This window comes from Podospora bellae-mahoneyi, chromosome 2 (assembly GCF_035222275.1).
Source record: "Podospora bellae-mahoneyi strain CBS 112042 chromosome 2, whole genome shotgun sequence".
NCBI classification, from domain to species: Eukaryota; Fungi; Ascomycota; class Sordariomycetes; order Sordariales; family Podosporaceae; genus Podospora; species Podospora bellae-mahoneyi.
Genome location: NC_085881.1, coordinates 2,390,234 through 2,407,381, shown reverse-complemented (window position 1 = coordinate 2,407,381; position 17,148 = coordinate 2,390,234). Strand labels below are relative to the sequence as shown.

At 53.6% G+C, this 17,148-nt stretch overlaps 7 protein-coding genes and 1 non-coding gene across 8 annotated transcripts; 2 read left to right on the top strand and 6 right to left on the bottom strand.

The window, feature by feature from the left end:
* The first annotated feature begins 20 nt into the window (after positions 1-20).
* Positions 21-2,069, top strand: QC761_205925 (uncharacterized protein). Its single transcript, XM_062876324.1, has 4 exons — positions 21-644; positions 707-823; positions 997-1,146; positions 1,281-2,069. The coding sequence occupies exons 1-4, from the start codon at positions 538-540 to the stop codon at positions 1,891-1,893; spliced, it is 987 nt and encodes a 328-aa protein (XP_062734911.1). The 5' UTR covers positions 21-537; the 3' UTR covers positions 1,894-2,069.
* Positions 2,070-2,214: 145 nt separating this feature from the next.
* On the bottom strand, positions 2,215-3,948 carry RPL4B (60S ribosomal protein L4B). Its single transcript, XM_062876323.1, has 3 exons — positions 3,547-3,948; positions 3,202-3,352; positions 2,215-3,140 (listed from the first exon to the last, which is right to left on the bottom strand). The coding sequence occupies exons 1-3, from the start codon at positions 3,749-3,751 to the stop codon at positions 2,411-2,413; spliced, it is 1,086 nt and encodes a 361-aa protein (XP_062734910.1). The 5' UTR covers positions 3,752-3,948; the 3' UTR covers positions 2,215-2,410.
* A 340-nt stretch (positions 3,949-4,288) lies between these two features.
* QC761_205910 (uncharacterized protein) lies at positions 4,289-7,306 on the bottom strand (the record flags this gene model as incomplete). Its single annotated transcript, XM_062876322.1, has 1 exon — positions 4,289-7,306. One exon carries the CDS (start codon positions 7,304-7,306, stop codon positions 4,289-4,291), a length of 3,018 nt encoding a protein of 1,005 aa, XP_062734909.1.
* Positions 7,307-9,485: 2,179 nt separating this feature from the next.
* QC761_0037610 lies at positions 9,486-9,600 on the bottom strand. The gene has a single exon. It is a non-coding gene; the product is annotated as a tRNA-Leu (tRNA).
* A 311-nt stretch (positions 9,601-9,911) lies between these two features.
* On the top strand, positions 9,912-12,087 carry MSM1 (methionyl-tRNA synthetase). Its single transcript, XM_062876321.1, has 2 exons — positions 9,912-11,477; positions 11,533-12,087. The coding sequence occupies exons 1-2, from the start codon at positions 10,026-10,028 to the stop codon at positions 11,965-11,967; spliced, it is 1,887 nt and encodes a 628-aa protein (XP_062734908.1). The 5' UTR covers positions 9,912-10,025; the 3' UTR covers positions 11,968-12,087.
* Positions 12,088-12,239: 152 nt separating this feature from the next.
* QC761_205890 (uncharacterized protein) lies at positions 12,240-13,219 on the bottom strand (the record flags this gene model as incomplete). Its single annotated transcript, XM_062876320.1, has 4 exons — positions 12,240-12,370; positions 12,445-12,979; positions 13,063-13,142; positions 13,198-13,219. The coding sequence occupies 4 exons, from the start codon at positions 13,217-13,219 to the stop codon at positions 12,240-12,242; spliced, it is 768 nt and encodes a 255-aa protein (XP_062734907.1).
* A 289-nt stretch (positions 13,220-13,508) lies between these two features.
* CHA1 (catabolic L-serine/threonine dehydratase) lies at positions 13,509-14,786 on the bottom strand (the record flags this gene model as incomplete). Its single annotated transcript, XM_062876319.1, has 3 exons — positions 13,509-14,406; positions 14,470-14,634; positions 14,656-14,786. The coding sequence occupies 3 exons, from the start codon at positions 14,784-14,786 to the stop codon at positions 13,509-13,511; spliced, it is 1,194 nt and encodes a 397-aa protein (XP_062734906.1).
* A 991-nt stretch (positions 14,787-15,777) lies between these two features.
* Positions 15,778-16,662, bottom strand: GNT1 (N-acetylglucosaminyltransferase; the record flags this gene model as incomplete). The annotated part of the gene is made up of 1 exon (XM_062876318.1): positions 15,778-16,662. One exon carries the CDS (start codon positions 16,660-16,662, stop codon positions 15,778-15,780), a length of 885 nt encoding a protein of 294 aa, XP_062734905.1.
* Between the last annotated feature and the right edge of the window lie 486 nt (positions 16,663-17,148).

The following is a 17,148-nucleotide window of genomic DNA, read 5'->3' as shown; positions in this document are numbered from 1 at the left end:
TTCATCTATCGACATCAGCCTGTTCTATGTACTTTGAGATGTCTGAAGAACCGAACAACCACTGGTGCAGGCGGTAGTACTGGGAGACATAATACCACATAGCATTTCCGGTGACACCCATTCTCGCCTATCCCAAAGTTGCCTACCTCCCTCCCCGGAAATAAGGAAATACGAAGTAGCAAATGCCACAATGACAAGTACACTTTCAAAATCTCTCTGCCTCTCTTCTGTCTTCCAAAAACCCGTGATGTGTGTCGTGATGCACTCACATCCTCAACCCCGCCCTACGCCAAAACCCCGCTGAAATTCACCCCTGCTATCCACTCCGCCGGGCTCACTCACCATTGGCGATCACGAAACGTCGTCTGTGCGCCGCCTCGAAACCCTTGACTCGTGATCGAGCAAAACAGCTCACCACTTGTCCACCACAAGCTCCAAGCCATCAAGCAGCCTTCACATGACCGCCCAGAGCATCGACTCCCCACCTAGCCAATCGCGTGTTAAGCTTTGCCTCCTCCAAGCCCTGGGCATATCACCATGCTTGATACATGGTCCGAACTCGAGGACACCGAGTACAATGAGTTTGACGGCATTATCAACTTTCGTGATGTCGGCAAGACGGTGAATGCATTTCTGGGGAAGAAGTAGAGATGTCCACATTCTTACAAGTCGTGTAGATGCAGTGTGATTAACATTGATTCCATAGAGTACTCAAAGAAGGCATTCTTTTCCGGTCGGCAAAATTGGACGATGCTTCGTACAAAGACAGGATCCGTCTCACAGAGGTCTATGGTATCAAATCGGTGATTGATCTCCGGTCAAAGTACTGCCCCTATTTACTATCATTTCTTCTGATCATGAACTCTGAATGTACTTTTTGTTCATGTTACACTGGTCACATTGCCAATGTCTTGGGTCATGTATACCTAGACAGACTGCTTTCCACATAATGCTGTTGTATGTCTCTCCTCTAATCTCATACTAACCTCCCCACAGAACCGAGCACCTCAACGCCCAAGAAAAGCACAAATTCCTCCAAAAGAACCTCCCCCTCAAAATCCCCGGCATCACCTACACCCGCATCATCCTCCCCTCCCGCCGCTTCGAGCTCTTCCTCCTCTCGCAACTATCCTGGTTCAACATCTTGTAAGACACCCTTTCTATTACCCCAACCTATTCCACCATCAAGACCTCAAAACCAGCCTCATCTTCACGTTTCATCCATCCTATCATTTCAACCTCTCTATACCGCCCCCCCGGTAACTGACAAGAGAACCCAGTAAATTCCTCCTCCTCTACCCCCTCTCCCGCCCCCACGCCATCTCCCTAATCTCAACCCACGCCCTCGGCCCGCTAGGCCTCCCCTCCCTCTCCCTCAACACCCTCTCCCACTCCTCCCCCTCCATCTCCCTCTGCCTCTCCTCCTGTCTCTCCGGCCATCCCAAAATAATCCATTGCACCCAAGGAAAAGACCGCACCGGCCTCCTGACCCTCCTCATCCTCCTCATCCTCCGCACCCCAGTCCAAGCCATAAGCCACGACTACCACCTCACAAACTCTACCTCCCCCCGCATCCGCTCCATCCGCCTCGCCGAGGTCCGCGAGGTCGGCCTCCCCGACTCGTTCGCCGAGACAGACCAAGCCATGGTATCGTCGGTGATCTCCTGGCTGGACGCAACCTACGGGGGCGTGGACGGGTACCTGGATGCCATCGGGTTCGGGGAGCAGAAGCGGGAGCGGTTGAGGGAGATCCTACTCTGCCGGGGGGAGGATGATAATGATGCAAAAGAAAAGGACGTGGGGATATCACCAGTTTCACCCTCGGCGTCGTCGTCGGATTTGGAGGAGGGGGACGTGATGGTGGTTCAGATGGGGAAGGAGGTGGGGATTTGAAATGGAAAAAACAAAGGCTGGGAAACGGGAAGGGGGTTCAAGAAACGTATATATATTCTTCGAGCGATACACAAACATACCTTACACATGGAGACAAGGTACATACAGTCAGGGTATACGATATCTAGCGTAGACAAGGAACGGACATAATCAAGCACATATAACCTCGAAACGGATATCAAAGTACCTGCCTGGTAATTGTTCATTACTGGATTTGGCTCCTTTTGAGGGCATTTTGACGGCTGTCGGATGAACTGGATATTTGCAAAATCCCCAAAGACGTACAACACAAAATAACAATCAAAACTCTGGACAGGCATATCGTGAGGCTCAGACAAAGTCTTATTGCTACGCTGAAAATCATCATGCATGGTCACACGTCACTAATCACAACAGCCACCTGGCCAAAATCTGGTATCAGAATTCATTGATGTGACGCGTAGATGCCATTATCCGTTACGCCGATAAAAGTACCCACAACCAGTCGCTCTTTTCCCTTTTCCACTCCACCAGCAGCTTACTCCTTGAGCTGACCGAGGAAGTCAGCCTTGACGCGAACAGGCTTGCCCTCCTCCTTGACCTCGCCGAGCTTCTCCCTGGCAAAGGTGGCGGCATAGGGGTTAAGGCGGAGCTGAACCTGCTTGTTGCGCAGAGGGTTCTTCTTGAGGACGTGGCCACGCTTGGTCTTGGCCTCACCCTTGGGGGCGCGGAGGACTGACTGGATTTCGGAAGAGTTGATGAGACGGGTAAGGTCGGCGTTGGCGACAACATTGGAGGGGAGGAAGAAGCCCTTCTTGGACTCGTAGACGGCATCAAGCTCCTTGATGGCGGCGGAAGTCCAGATGACGAAGCGGCCGAGGTGGCCACCGGGGGCGAGCTGGAGGAGGTTGAGGGCATCGACGGGGCTGGTCTCGACACCGGGGATGTTGCGGAAGCCCTGGACGAGCTCCTTGCCGTCGGTGCTGGGAGAGTAGACGACAAGAGGACCACGGCGCTGGCGGTGGCGGCGGCCTCTGAGCTTACCCTTACCGGCACGGAGCTTCTTGGAAGCCTTGACCTTCTCGAGCTCGGGACCGGCACCGACAGCCTTGAGGAGACCGACGGCAGCGGCAGTCTTGGAGGCAACACCGAAAGCGGCGGAGTCGATGACGAGGGGAACCTCGGGAACGGTAGAGACCTGGTGGCCACGGGCCATCAGGAGAGGAGCGACGGCAGAGGCAGCAAGAGCGGAAGCGGTAGCGAAACGCCTGTCAAAACCTGTTAGAAACCCAACGTCCCATATCTCCCCGGAATTTCGACATCACATACTTCTGGCCCTGGTTGACCTTGACGTGCCACTTGCGCCAGATCTTGGTAGGGGCGAACATGCGGCCGGAACGGCACATGTTACCGAAGGCGGCCTGACCGGCACGGTGAGTACCACCGCCGGAGACACGGGGGATACGGGCGACAGCGCGACCTAGATTTCATCCTCAATCAGCATTCCACACCAAACTTTTTGACGATATTCCCCCTCCCCCCCCTCCCTCTCGTTTTCGTCTCGCATGGTGTTCCTCGTTTTCTCGTCTCCATCGACCGCCCAACCCCATATTTCCTTCCCCCCTCTCTCTCGTGCTCCCCCGATTCCCACAACCCATAAAGAATTCGACTCACCAGTGCCCCAAGACTCGGCAGAGGTCTGGTGACCAGCCTTCTCGGAGACGGAGTAGGGCTGTCTCTTGTTCTTGGCCATGCCGGTGTGGACGTGCTTGACGATATCCGGGCGGATAGGGGCGCTGAAGACCTTGGGGAGGACCTCAGTGGCGCCGGTGGCCTTGCCATCGGCGCCGAGAACGGTGACAGTCGGTCTGGAGGCCATCTTGTCCGGTGCTGGGACAAGTGTCGAAAGAGGCTGTTAGTTTTGGGTTCGAATCAGTTGGATGTTGATTTTGGGAGAGCTTCCGCAATTTCTCGTCGGGCTGGACAGGAGGAAGGGCGTTTGCTTACCTGGTCGGTGGGCTGGTTGTTGAAGTTCGAAAAAGTCGGGACCAAGCTGCAGCTCCAATTGAAATTTTGCAATATTTCGCAGAGCGTGTGCCCGTGGGGTCGCCAGTGCACAACCCACTGGCCCTAATCTGCGCTAGGCCGAAAGGGTGGTGGGGTCCACCTGAGCCCAGCTGGCAACTCGGCTGGCAGACAGCCGGCAGCACCGTCCTCACTTTCATCATCATCAAACTTCCTAAATCAGCATCAACCGCCATCAATTCACCATCGATGAAAAACATTGGCAGCGTTAGGGGTGGTCTCTCTTCTGTCTTTCTCCTAACTCTGTAAACTATCTCTCAAACGTAAACATATCTGGTATCTTGCCTGCTCTATGTCTTCGAACAAAATATTCACAAAAGAAACCATTCCTCTACTCTACAACCTTCAACTTCCTAATCAACTCCTGCACCTCCCCCTCCACCATCTCCTCATCCGCCCCCTCCCTCTTCATCTCCATCAACACCTTGTACCTCTTTTCAATCTCCACAATCGCCCTCATCCTCTCCAACACCTCCTTCTCCAAAAACCTCCAATCCGCACGCTCCGCCGCCAGCCTAAACACATTCCTCATCCTCTCACTATACAACTGACAACTCGCCAGCCCCTCCACCCTCTGCATGTGCTTGTAAAAGTTCCTCGGGATCTCCCCCTTCACATCCCCTCCATCCTGTCTGTCCAGCTCCAGCAACGGCACCACCACCTCCCAAAAACACTCCCCACAAACCGTCATCTCCGGCAGTCTCTCCATCATGAACCATTTCTTATTTCTCAACGGCGTGTTCCTCTTGCACTCCTCATAGTGAACCGTATCCCGTACCTTGTCCGCCAACAGCACCAAGTCCGGCGCCATCATCATCTTGACAGCCTGATCGCTCACCCCCTCCAGATGGTCCCACAGATCCATGAACCGTTTTCTATCGGGAGAGTAATGCATTTCACATGTGCCCTTCATCGGCTCATTGTTATCCAATGGGACAAACACCCCTGCCAAGTTGGGCAGCAAGGCCTCGCAGGTTTTGGCGCACGAAGAGCAGACTTCGAACCCCGGGATGGGGCGCGGATGTCGCGAGTTGGGCGACAGAATGCCGTACCAGATTCTCGTGGCTCGTACACCTCCAGCGCAGGGCTGATGCCGAGCAGCGACCAGGGAGGCAGCTTGCAACAGGCGAAGGTCCGTATGGCTGTGTTTCAACGAGAGGATAAAGGCGATACGGTACCAGAAGTGACTACCAAAGTCGCACGATACAGGCTGCTGGGGTGGCGGGGCAGGGAGGAACAGATGTTGGTATGTAGAATTGGCAAAGACATCTTTGTAGCAGTCGGGACAGATGATAAAGTTCTCTGCGCGTTGGAGCGTCATCCACTGCCCGGCTTCGGATGCTTTGTACGGCGAGGTGGGGTTCTGGAAGTGGCAGGTTGGTAACTGAGGAAGTAACCCCTTGCCTGCGTCCTCCAGATACCGGCGAACGGAAATGACCTGGGCGGCCGGGCTGGAAGTCTCATCAAGAGGATCAAAACGGCCCTTTTGCCAATACATCACTGGTGATTTGGGATCAAGAGACGATTCTTGTCGCAGAATACCGATTGCTGGGTTCTTGGCCTGCGGTCTTCTGCTATCCAACCCGTTGGTCCTTCCAAGAGAGCCTGCCATCGATCCGGGCTGGGAAGAGGTGCTCATGCTGGCATCTCGGCCATGCCCCGTACCTCTCCGTCTGGGCGGCGAGGGCGAGTTTGAGCGGTAATCCGACCTGCCTCGGGTGTGTCTTGGGAAAGTTGCGTGTTGCGGACTAGGGTCTGGTGAATCATCAGTGGGGAAAGGCAAGGGCGAGCCGGTCCTTGGCTTCGGTGCTCTGGCTTGCTCAGGTGAAACCATCTCTGGAGGATACTCCGGCTCCATCGACGAATGTGTTGGATATGGCCGTTCTCCCCGGGGTTGCCGACGTCCACGGTGGCTATCATCACTAGAATAGTCATTCCTCTCGCGAGTGTTGGAACGGCCATGGCGTGCAACATAAGCTTGAGGGATTGGCATGCCTTCCCCGGCACGGTGGTTGCGATGTTGAGAACTTTGAGGCCCTCTTTGGGGTGAGGTCTCGGGTTTCTTCCGTGATGGATCAAAGTTGATACCGGGCGCCATGAACGACATGATGTCATCAGCACCGCCGTCATCAAAGCCTTCAAAATTTCCAATAGGGTAGACCATCGACCGCGGCCTGTCTCGAGTTCGGTCATCACGGGGGGGTCCGCTGACAGTGGAGGATGCTCTCTTATGACCTCCGGCGCTAGGGAGATAACCAGGATCTAGTCGAGTTGATGATCCTCGGTTGCCAGATGTAGTTCTCGGATCGACCCGGTCACCTCTGGTAGAGGGACTTCGGGCAGATGCTGGGCTTTTTCCAGTGTCATAAGCCCGATATTCCCGGTCCCGCCTTGCACTGTTGGAATACTTGACGGCAGGCGTCAGGAGCTCATCATCCCGTGGTGGCCCGGGTCTCGCGCTTCGTTCGTCTCGGTCGCTGGGGCGGTCCCGAGAGTCCTGGTCAATAACTGGTTTCTCCCTATCATGTCTACTGTTTGACCGGCGAACTCGAGCGGTCGGATCATGGTCACGCTCGTCGAGGTGAGTATCCAGACGGGGCAGATCTTGGTGGCTCTTTCGTCTGGGTAGCTCGGCAGGTTTCCTGTCCCCCTTGTCATCTTTGCTTTCCTTCTTGTCCTTTCCCTCTTCGTTTGGTGGAACGATGACATATTTCCGACAAGTGTTGGCCTCATAGTGCTCATCTTCGGCTGCGGACCCATCTTCCCCGGCTCCAGGAATAATCACAAATCGTCTCTCGGGGTTGTGCTCGTGAACCGGGAGCAAGAGAGGCTGTTGATCAACTTCACCGCGGTATGGGGGTTCCTCCTCAGACACTACGCCGGCCAGAGACTCTGCTGACTCCTTCGCTAGTGACTCATGCTCCTCTTCGACAAGTGGGCGGGGTGCTCTTTTGCTCTTGGGGACGCTGATATTTGATTGCGGTCGTACATCGCTGTAGTAAGACGGTGTCTCTCGGTATCTCGCGGGGATATCGTTGTATGATCGAGTTGGACCATCGTTGTATGTTTTGGGCGGTTCATCGTGGTAAGGCTTGGCTGGTCTATCGCTGTACTCTCTGGTCGGCCTATCGCTGTACTCTCTGGTCGGCCTATCGCTGTAATCTCTAGACGATGAATAGTTGTTTGACCTCGACGACTGATCGTCTTCATAGGGACGACGGTCACTGTTCTCGTTAGAGACATGAGCTTCCAAGGTCTCCTGATATACATACGGATGCGGGCTTCTTGAGCGCGAAGGGATGGTCCATGACCCGGTCTTGAGGAGAGTTTCGATGTTCCTATCGCCCATGCTTGCGTTTTGTTCAGAGTGTATCGGTGCTATGGTCCAGCGGGGTGGTTCGGGCTTGACCCTAGTGTAAATGCATCGTAAGGCGGGGTAGATGGAGTGGTGGGTTTGGTTGTGCGTGTACAAGGGGCGCTTGACAGACTCAAGCTGGACAAAGTGAGGTTGGGGTGTGTTTGGGCAAGCTATGAGCAAGTAGACAAGAGTAGAAGCTATTGAGAATCGGGACGGGGAGGAAATAGCGGAAGAGAAACAAACAGCTACGGCAAAGACCAAGTGGGGGGGCCTCTGGTGGTGGTTGGTAGGTGCTGCAGTCCAGCTGCAGTATTCCTTGGTTGCAGCGTGTGGCCGCCAGTAAGGGAGATGGATTTGGGCAGGGGCGGCCTGCGCAATGGGGACCCGGAGGCCGGAATCACGATATTTATTGGTTCTGAGAGACCGTTTTACAAGCGTTTACATTACCTTACAGGCGCCTGATGATGTGGACTTTCCCAGAGCCCATCAAGCCCAAGAGGCTACAAACAAGTGTCTGCGGCACCGTCGAAAGACAACATCAGACTGTCTAACGGCCGGTTGAAAGGGGCGTTCGAATGTTCTGCGAGATGACATCGTTTATCACATCACCCCTCCGCCGCACAGCTTCTGGGCTCTGCCCCTCAGTGCCCCTGCACGGACCCCTAGGGATCTCTTGACATAATGGTAACCCCACTTGGCGCTTCTCGCGCTCATGTTCTGGCCCGACCGACGACAATGACAACGATGGGTGAATCTCATGAGAAGATGCCTCACGATCCTCTCATGTGTGGTCAGCGAATGATCTTACACGACTTTGTCTATCGTGTTCCTGCCGTGGTTATGCATCGAGATGCTTGCCTGATGCATGCAACTGCACATCCGTCATCTCACAGGACCAATCACCACGGATCGGCTGGTTGCCATGTTCCAGCCACATCCAACATGACGGTCGTTTCAACGCTCCAAACCAGGCCTCCTTCGTCAACCGCCCCCAACACCTTGATAGAGAACAACTCCAGGGAAGCCATGGCTCCAGCACCATCTCAAACTTCATCTTTCTGGGACTTTGGTCTATCCTAGATCCTAGCAAGATATTGAGCTCATTAACCGCCAAGTCTCGCCTTCACCAACTCAGGTCATTTTCACGAGGGTCCCACGACCAGCTAAGCCCTACGACACTAAGCCTCTTTGGGAATCACATATCGTTCTCTTACACTTCCAGAAAACATCGGCAGCGACAGAAGCCACGCCAAACCACCATAATGTGCAGGTGCGGAGGTGGCTGATAGTGTAGGCTTTCTGTGAGGCTCTACGGACTTTATATTTTCTCCCAGAGCTTTCCCCATATGGATACCAGCAGATGTTGACCTGCGCGGTCGTTGATGGCATAGCAACCTGGCCACATCGGAATCCCACGACAGGTCGGTCGGTCGGTCGACTCCGGGCCGAAATGTAACGGATACCTCAGACAGTCTTACATAGCCTCGCATACTGCTCGCAGAAAGTCGAGATACCCAAAAGGATAGATGAATATGAAGCCCACGACTCACCCCCAACATGTTAAGAACCTCATTCGATACATCCTGCCTATACTCTGGTCATGTATGGATCACAAATCATCGTATCGATATCTCCGATCTCAATGTCAGAAAACACCATAGGTTTGCGCAAAACCAACCTGTTACCCAGCACCTATGAAAAGGAGGCTGTGGGAACGTCGTGCATGACACTGCCCTCGACCAGACCCGAGATCCATGTTGGCGGGAGAAGAAACGACCTCCAAAAGGGCCAGACCATTCAGGTGCCTCTCGAGTACAATATTCGCCAAGTGCCATTTCTTAGCTAACGCAAAGCTGTCCAAAATCTCACCCTTTTCCAGGAATGTTATGCCTGGATATTGACGAGGCTGCATGGCTTGGTCTGTGAGGGACTCTTTGCATGAGGCGGAGCCTTCAAAATGTCCCCTGACTGCCACAATCCAGCAATACTGCAGCCAATTGTTGGATCACTTTGTTCGAGGCACAACCTGCGCAACACACTGTTCTTTTGGATGAAGGCATATACGAGTGCTTCAGACTGGACACCAGCGGGGGCCTCCTGTAAAAAGGCAAAAACATGCCACCATTTCTCAGCCTATCCAGGCCGAGTAGAGAGAAGTGGAAAAAGTAAGTGACTGGAGCGCGATTCGAACGCGCGCCTCTTTCGAGACTAGAATGCACCCTTCTATAGAAGAGAAGATACTGTGATCTTGAGTCTAGCGCCTTAGACCGCTCGGCCATCCAGCCTTGTTATTTGATGAAATATGAAGGTGGGAATAGCCACCATGAAGAGAATGTCAATTCCGAGGAGCAAGATCTGAAATATGCGGATCTGATCAAGTGAGACGAACTCAAGGACGAACCATGAAAGACAGTTCTGGACTTGAAAAGCTGGACTGCTCGAGCAGTCAAAAAGTTTGTGCTTAACCCCGCATTAGTGCGGGGTCGCAAAAAGTGAAGCTCTCAGCAAATTACACCATTCATGTCCAACCCTAACCCCCTCCCCGCTTACTTCCGTCTCGGTACCTCTTATCGCGAGCTCTTATCGAAATATTTCCCCAATCGCAACCCCAAGCTCACCTTGACGACGACGACGACAGCTGCCCCCGACTCCCACCCTCCCGACCGATCCCACAACGCAGGGGAATGGACCAATTGGTCAAGTCACCACCATGGAGTTCCTAAAAGCCGCCTCCCTTCGGCGCCTACCGACCTCAAAATGGTCACTCACCACCCGCCGCCAGACCTGGACATGTACCTCCTGCCTCTCCTCCTCCTCCTCCTCTCCTCGAAGATTCACCACCTCCCTCCCCCGACTCTCCTCTACCACCGACTTGCCCACCAAACCCTACTATGTTACCACCCCCATCTTCTACGTCAACGCCGCCCCCCACATCGGCCACATGTACTCCATGACCCTCGCCGACGTCCTTAAACGCTACCAATCCGTCCTCCACTCCCGTCCCGCGATCCTCCTCACAGGAACAGACGAACACGGCATGAAAATCCAGCAAGCGGCCTCCAACAAAGACATGCACCCCAAGCAATTCTGCGACGAAACCGCCGAACAGTTCAAAGAGCTGGCCTCTACAGCCCAGATATCGTACAACCGCTTCATCCGCACCACCGACACCGACCACATCCAAGCGGTGGAACATTTCTGGTTTTTGCTGCAAGAAAAGGGGTTGATATACGAGAGTAAACACGAGGGATGGTATTCCGTTAGTGACGAGGCGTTTTATCCAGAAAGTCAGATCGAGAAGAAGATGGATGCTTTCACGGGGGAGGTTTTCATGGCCAGTGTCGAGAGCGGGAGTAAGGTTGAGTGGGTGGAGGAGAGGAATTACCACTTCAGGATGACGGCTTTACGGGAGAGGTTGCTGGGGTTTTATCGGGAGAATCCGGAGTGGGTGGTGCCTGCGAAGAGGATGGGGGATGTGGTGGATTGGGTTAGGAATCATTTGACGGATTTGTCGATTTCGAGACCAGCGAGTAGGTTGAGCTGGGGGGTGAGGGTGCCGGGGGATGCGAGCCAGACGATATACGTCTGGGTGGATGCTTTGATTAATTACATCACTGCGGCGGGGTTCCCGAACTGGCAGCCAGGAAGGAGGGAGGTGGGTGGGTGGCCGGCGGATGTACATGTCATTGGGAAAGATATTGTTAGGTTTCACTGTGTGTATTGGCCGGCGTTGTTGTTGGCGTTGGATTTGCCGATGCCGAAGAAGGTGCTCACGCACGCGCACTGGACGATGAACAGGACGAAGATGAGTAAGAGTTTGGGGAATGTGGTCAATCCGATGTATGTTATGAATGTGCACGGGGCGGATGTGTTGAGGTTTTACCTCATGTTCGAGGGGGGGATTGGGAATGATGCGGATTATAACAATGATAACTTGCTGGTGAAGCACAAGAAGTATTTGCAGGGAGGGGTGGGGAATTTGGTCTCGAGGATAACGAGGTCGAAGCTTTGGGATCTGAAGGAGATTATTTCGAGATCGCCGAGGGGTAGGATAGAGTTCCCGGAGGACAACTTGGCGACGCTCCCGGCGATTGTGGACAAGCACATGGAGAATCTGGATCCTGTCTCTGCTCTGCGGGCCATCATGGAGGTCACAACTCAGGTATGTCTTTTTCTTTTCCCTTTCTGAGAGCCCGTTCTAACCATGATAACCCTAGGCCAACGCCCTTCTCTCAGAAATAGAACCCTGGAGGTTAAAAAAGAGCACCACCCAAGAAGATCATGATCTCGCCGACGAAATGGTCTGCCTCGCAGCAGAGAGCCTGCGGGTTTGCGGTATTCTCCTACAGCCCTTCCTCCCTACCAAAGCAGACCAACTCCTCGACATGCTCGGGGTGTTGCCCGAAAACAGGACATTCAAAAACACCGAGCTCTTCTCAGACACTAGCTACGGAGTGCCAATAGCCAACCCCGGCAAGGGAAGGGAAGACAGTCTATTCCCTGCGTTATACCAAGGCCTACAAGCAGCCGAGGAGAAGCTAAGGACTGTCAAGAAGGAGAGAAAGGAAGCAAAGAAGCGGCAGAGGAAGGCACAGAGAGGGAAAGAGGTCGACGAGTGGTGGAAACCGGAGGCTAGTGGTGAGCAGTCATGAGCGAGAGAGGATGTATGATATTTGTATGATAAAAGATACCATGGGATGTTGGAGCTTTTATGCTCGAAGGAAACTCTTGAAAATAACAAGCTTTTGACACACAAACCATTGCTACGGTAGTTATTGTTGCATAAGAAAAGAGTTTCTGATGAGCGCTGTGTGTGTTTCACTTTGACGTCTTCAGACAACATCTAAGCATACAAGCGTGTGATGTCCTTGAGTGTTCCATCTCAAATGTTACAGGCTATCAAAATCTGGGAAAACTCCATGCTTCAATATCGCCAAAAAAAAAATGCCAGTTGCCAAAAAGTATAAACCAAGTCAGCTGCCAGCATAAACTTTCTCCCCAACCCCATGACCCTCTCTCTCACCACCCCTCTCAAGCCTCCCCGTCCCCCCCCTTCTGATATCTCACCACCCTTCCCCCCTGCCCTCCCCCCTCGACCCACCCCTTGATATCCCTCAGCACAAACTTCACCTCCCCAAAATAATCCCTCCCCCCCTCCTGCACCCACCCAAGCTTATCCCTAAACAGCTTTATACTGCTCTCATTCCCCTCCCCAATCTTAACCATCAGCATCCCCAACCTCGGCACCTCCACCCCTTCCTGTCCCTCCTCAACCTTGTCACTAACATACTCCCTCATCACCTCCCCCCTATGTTCCCAAATCCAATCAACAAAAGCCCTCACCACCCGTTCCCCCAACCCCTTCCCCCTATTTTTCGCGTCCGCGATCATGATGTCCACCTCCCCTACCACCTCTTTCGGTATTGCTGGTGCGGGTGAGGAGGTGTACTCTTCTTCGGAGGGGTATAAAAACAGGTTGACGTCGCCGAGCATTTTGGGGGGAGTGTCGGCGTCATTAGGGATCGTGTTGGGATGGGAGGGGGAGGGGACCAAGGGGGAGCAGATGATGAAGGTGAGTTTGTCGGTTGATGTTCGCCAGGAGAGTTGGTTGGAGTATTCTTCTTCTAGGGATAAAGGTTCGCTGGCGGTGGCGAGTTGGATTTCCTAAAGGGCAGGGGCGGGGCGGGGGAGGGGGTTAATAAAGAATGGGAGATGTAGGGGGATGTATCTGGGGGGAGTAAATATACCGGGTCTTGCATCCATTGGTGGTAGGTTGGGACGTGGTGGGATTCGTAGGGGACGAGGAGGAGGGTGGGGGTGGAGATTGCTTTGGGCAGTGGGTGTTAGCAGTGAGAAAATGAGAGGGCGGGGGGAAAGCTTGCCTATGTGTTCATTTAGCTTCATTTTGGCGGTTGGAAAGTGACAGGTGATGGTGTGTTGTGAGGGCTTGTGTGAGAAGGTGATCAAGTGAGTGAGCGGCAGAAACAGTTTTTTGTGGGGATCAACGAATTTGTGAGCGAGTGGCTGCGTGAGGCACCGCCAGTTCCACACACTTCATATCTCAAAAGAAACAAGCCATGATACTCTCGATTCAACGGCTATATTATTTTGCTCTCGTAAAACAGACCCAAGAAGAAAACCCAGTCATTTTTTTCCCATCCCAAACCCATTACTACCGTCATTTTGTGTCAAATCAAAACCCAAAAGTCTTCTTATACCCCTCCAAAATCTCCCAACTCACGTTACTCCCCCCACAAACAACAACAACCACGTTCTTCCCCTTCCACTCTTCATCCGACACCCCCTTCCCAACCTGCTCCCTCAACCACCTCCCCTGATCCTTATACACCCCCGCCAGCGTCGCCCCACAGCTCAACTCCACCATCACCCGTCCCTCATCCAAAAACCTAACACACGCCTCCGCAGCCTCCTTATCCGTCACGACCCCCGAGACAAACCCCCCCTTCATCTGCCGATACCACTCCCACGTCCTTTCACTGACCGTCCTAGCGCCCAAGCTCGTGGCCAAACTCGTAATCCCCTCCAGCGTGACCAACTCCCCCTTGAGCGTGCTCTGAAACAACGAATCCGCCCCCTCGGTCTCAAGCGCCACAACCTTGACCCCTTCCTCCAACCCATGCTTGTAAACGCCCTCGCAGACACCGTTCGCCAACCCGCCCCCTCCAACATTACAAACCACCGCATCCATTTTTTGTCCTTCTGGCATTTGCCTAACCACCTCATCAATCAAGGTAGAAGCCCCACGCCAGATGGCAGGGTGATCAAACGGGGGGACGTAAACATTCTCCACACCGGGGGTGTCGTTGGCGAGAAGTTCCTCGCGGAGAAAAGTGTCGGCTTCGATCCAGGACTGACCTTTCTGTACGACTTGGGCGCCGGCGTCTTTGAGCTTTTGGACCATGAAGGGGGAGGTGGAGAGCGGGACGACGATGGTGGCGGTGCTGTTGGGGAGGGAGAGGGAGGTGGTTGCGCAGGCCAGGCCGGCGTTGCCGCCGGAGGAGCAGAGGAAGTGGGTTTTTGTTGTTGGGGGGGTGGACTGGGAGGCTTCGAGCATCATGTTGCCAATTCCGCTGGGGAGGAGGGTTAGCGATATGAACAAGGCAAGGGGGGGATAAGGGAAGGGGGAAACATACCGGGACTTGAACGACCCAGAGGGTTGGACGTTCTCTAGCTTGAGGTAGATATTGCACCCGGCGTTGCGGGACATTTGGGCCGAGTAGATGAGGGGGGTTTCGATCCATGGCTGGAGGGTGTCTTGGGCTGTGGTGGTGGTGGTGTTGGTGGTGGTGGTGTTGGTGGTGGTGGTGGTGGTGGCTGTCCCCTTGGTGGATGGGGGAGGAGAGGGCGCAGGTGTGGGAATGGAGGCCATGGTGACGATGGGAGTGGTCTTGGTGGTGTTTGTCGGATAGGGGAAGGGAGCATGAATGGAAAGGGGGCGTGGGAAATCCATCTTGATTGAGTAACGTAGGTATAAGTAGGCGGGCAACTGATAAGATTGATATGATAAGAAGGTGTGATAAGGAGGTAAGCTTTCAACCAGGTCAAAACTTCAGATATCCTGAGTCAAGACAGCGAGTCGGCTGTGATCATGAATCTTTGTTCCCTTCCTCTCCCGAGTCCGCTCCCGGGCCATTGGTCCTTTTATAAGTTTCTCAAAGCCTTCAATCGCCATCAAGGTGCCCTGTACATTACTCTGTACACATCTCACCGTTTTTCTCTCGTCGATTCCGTGCATGTTTCGGCATTGCGAAAACGACACAATTAGCCAACCGCTTGTTTCACCCAGGCTAGAAGCGTGATCTTGTGATCTAGAAGCTTTTTCCAGCTTTTCCCGCTATTACCTGATGGATTCCAGAGGGGTGACATCCCGTGACAGGTTGGCTGCTACACAGGATGCTCACAGACCCTCCGCCGTTTTCGGGAAGGTCCCCTAGTCGGCAGGGCGTGATCAATTTTTAGGACCGCTGCCGTCAACCGTTGTTTTGTCGGGCGGTGTCAAACACGGGAAGAGTGGACCAGTCCGCTTATTACCGGGGTTTGTTTCTCCAAGAGTCCAAACTCCCTTTTTTTTGGTCCACCTTCTCCAACTTTTCTTCCTTCCCCTGTCTCCAATCTCCAATCTCCAACCTGTCATCGGTGGCCGTTGTGGCAGGTGTTGGATTTGTTGGTTTGGGAACAGAAATGTTGCAATCGGCATGTACTCTTCCTGCACAGCATGTACAGTCCGCGCCCTATGCCGTTGGTCTTGTCTTGTCACGTCAGCAAGCTGCAAACTGCCCTTGCATGAGATACTACCGTGGCCTCAGCATGAGCCTCGACAACGACACGATTGCGAATTTTGGTGTCTGGTTGGCCACAATGTCACCATGACCAAACACCAGTTTTGCTGACACACGCCAAGTCCAGGTGTTCGATCCAGCTGTTCAACATTCTCATCCCCCTCACTCATCAATGAACCCGCACTTTGCCCTCCTCTCCCGGTCATACTCCTCATAGAACCCCCTCCAGACCAGCTTGTCCGGGCAGTCGGCCTCCCCCCTTCCCCTTCTTTTTCTCCTCCTCTCCTCCTCCTTCTCCGCCCTCTCACAGCTCGGCAGCGCATCCCTCCACTGCCGATCAGTATGGAACATCCAGGGCTTTGGCAACGGCCAGTCGCTAAAATGGACCAGAAAGCTTCTTTTGACCTCCGCAACCGCATCCCACTGCTCCCCATCCTCCCCATCCTCCCCTTCACCGACCAGGTACCTCGAATGGTCCTTTGATCTGAACTCCCCCGTCAGCAACGCCAGTCCCCGGTGCGGCAGGATCATCGCCGAGCCCTTAAACAGCCTGTTCACCACCTCCATGTCAAACTCCCCCGAGTCCATGGCTTCCTTGACGATCCTGTCATGGCGCCTGGTGTTCGGCTCCAACAACATGACATGCGATCCCAGAATCTGCTCGTTGATGGGGAAAGAAGTATTCCTCAGATCCCCCAACCAATACGCCCTCGGCACGGCAAGAACCGCCCTCGGCGCCTCGAAGTAGTGGTCCATGTTGTTCAGCACTAGCGTGTCTGAGTCAAATGCCAATACGCGAGTGTAGCCGACCAGGGAGAAGGCGTGGAACTTTGTGATGGAAGCTCCCCAGGTGGCATCACCGTTTGGGAGCTGCAGCACGGGGGAGGGGTGCAGGTTGATGTGCGGGTATTCGGTTCTGATCTTGTTCATGATGCGGAATCGCCTCGCGGAGACGGCTGATTTGCCCTCGGAGTTCCATGTGTCGGGGTAGATCAGTGCGAGCTGGTGTTTTGTGTTGAATTCTTTTAGTCGGGAGAAGTTGATCATCTTTTCCTTTCAGTCAGCACACCCACTTTCCCTATGTTCCTGAGGACAGGGGAAAAAAAAAGAGAGAAAAAACGAGAGAAAAAAAGAGAAAAAAAAAAGAGAGAAAAAAAGAGAGAAAAAAAGAAAAGGAAAAAGAAAAGAAAAGGAAAAAGAAAAGAAAAAGAAAAAAAAAGAAAAAGAAAAACTTACGGCATTGCAGAGGTAATCCAGATCGGTGGTGTACTGCACATAGGCAAACTTGGCCTCCTCTTGCACTCTTGTCCGGTTGTAGACCACGTTCTGTATCGTTGAAAACGCAGGTTTCTTTTCCTGCCCCGTCAGCGACCTTGCCGCTGCTTCCAGGGCGACATGGCCGTCGTATTTGACTGTAAAGAACGAGACAACGATGATGAAGCCGAGGACGGCTGTGAGGGTGATGATTCGGCGGGAGAGGAGCATCGCGACTAGTTGTCGGTGGGCACAGAGTCGGGCCTGAGAAATGGCCAG

Coding starts and splice junctions, on each gene's coding strand:
- RPL4B (XM_062876323.1), bottom strand. CDS start 3,751: ATGGCCTCCAGACCGACTGTCACCGTTCTCGGCGCCGATGGCAAGGCC. Junction 3,353..3,546: donor TGCCGAGTCTTGGGGCACTG/GTGAGTCGAATT, acceptor GATGAAATCTAG/GTCGCGCTGTCGCCCGTATC. Junction 3,141..3,201: donor AAGGTCAACCAGGGCCAGAA/GTATGTGATGTC, acceptor AGGTTTTGACAG/GCGTTTCGCTACCGCTTCCG.
- QC761_205925 (XM_062876324.1), top strand. CDS start 538: ATGCTTGATACATGGTCCGAACTCGAGGACACCGAGTACAATGAGTTT. Junction 645..706: donor AATGCATTTCTGGGGAAGAA/GTAGAGATGTCC, acceptor TTGATTCCATAG/AGTACTCAAAGAAGGCATTC. Junction 824..996: donor GTGATTGATCTCCGGTCAAA/GTACTGCCCCTA, acceptor ACCTCCCCACAG/AACCGAGCACCTCAACGCCC.
- MSM1 (XM_062876321.1), top strand. CDS start 10,026: ATGGAGTTCCTAAAAGCCGCCTCCCTTCGGCGCCTACCGACCTCAAAA. Junction 11,478..11,532: donor TCATGGAGGTCACAACTCAG/GTATGTCTTTTT, acceptor TGATAACCCTAG/GCCAACGCCCTTCTCTCAGA.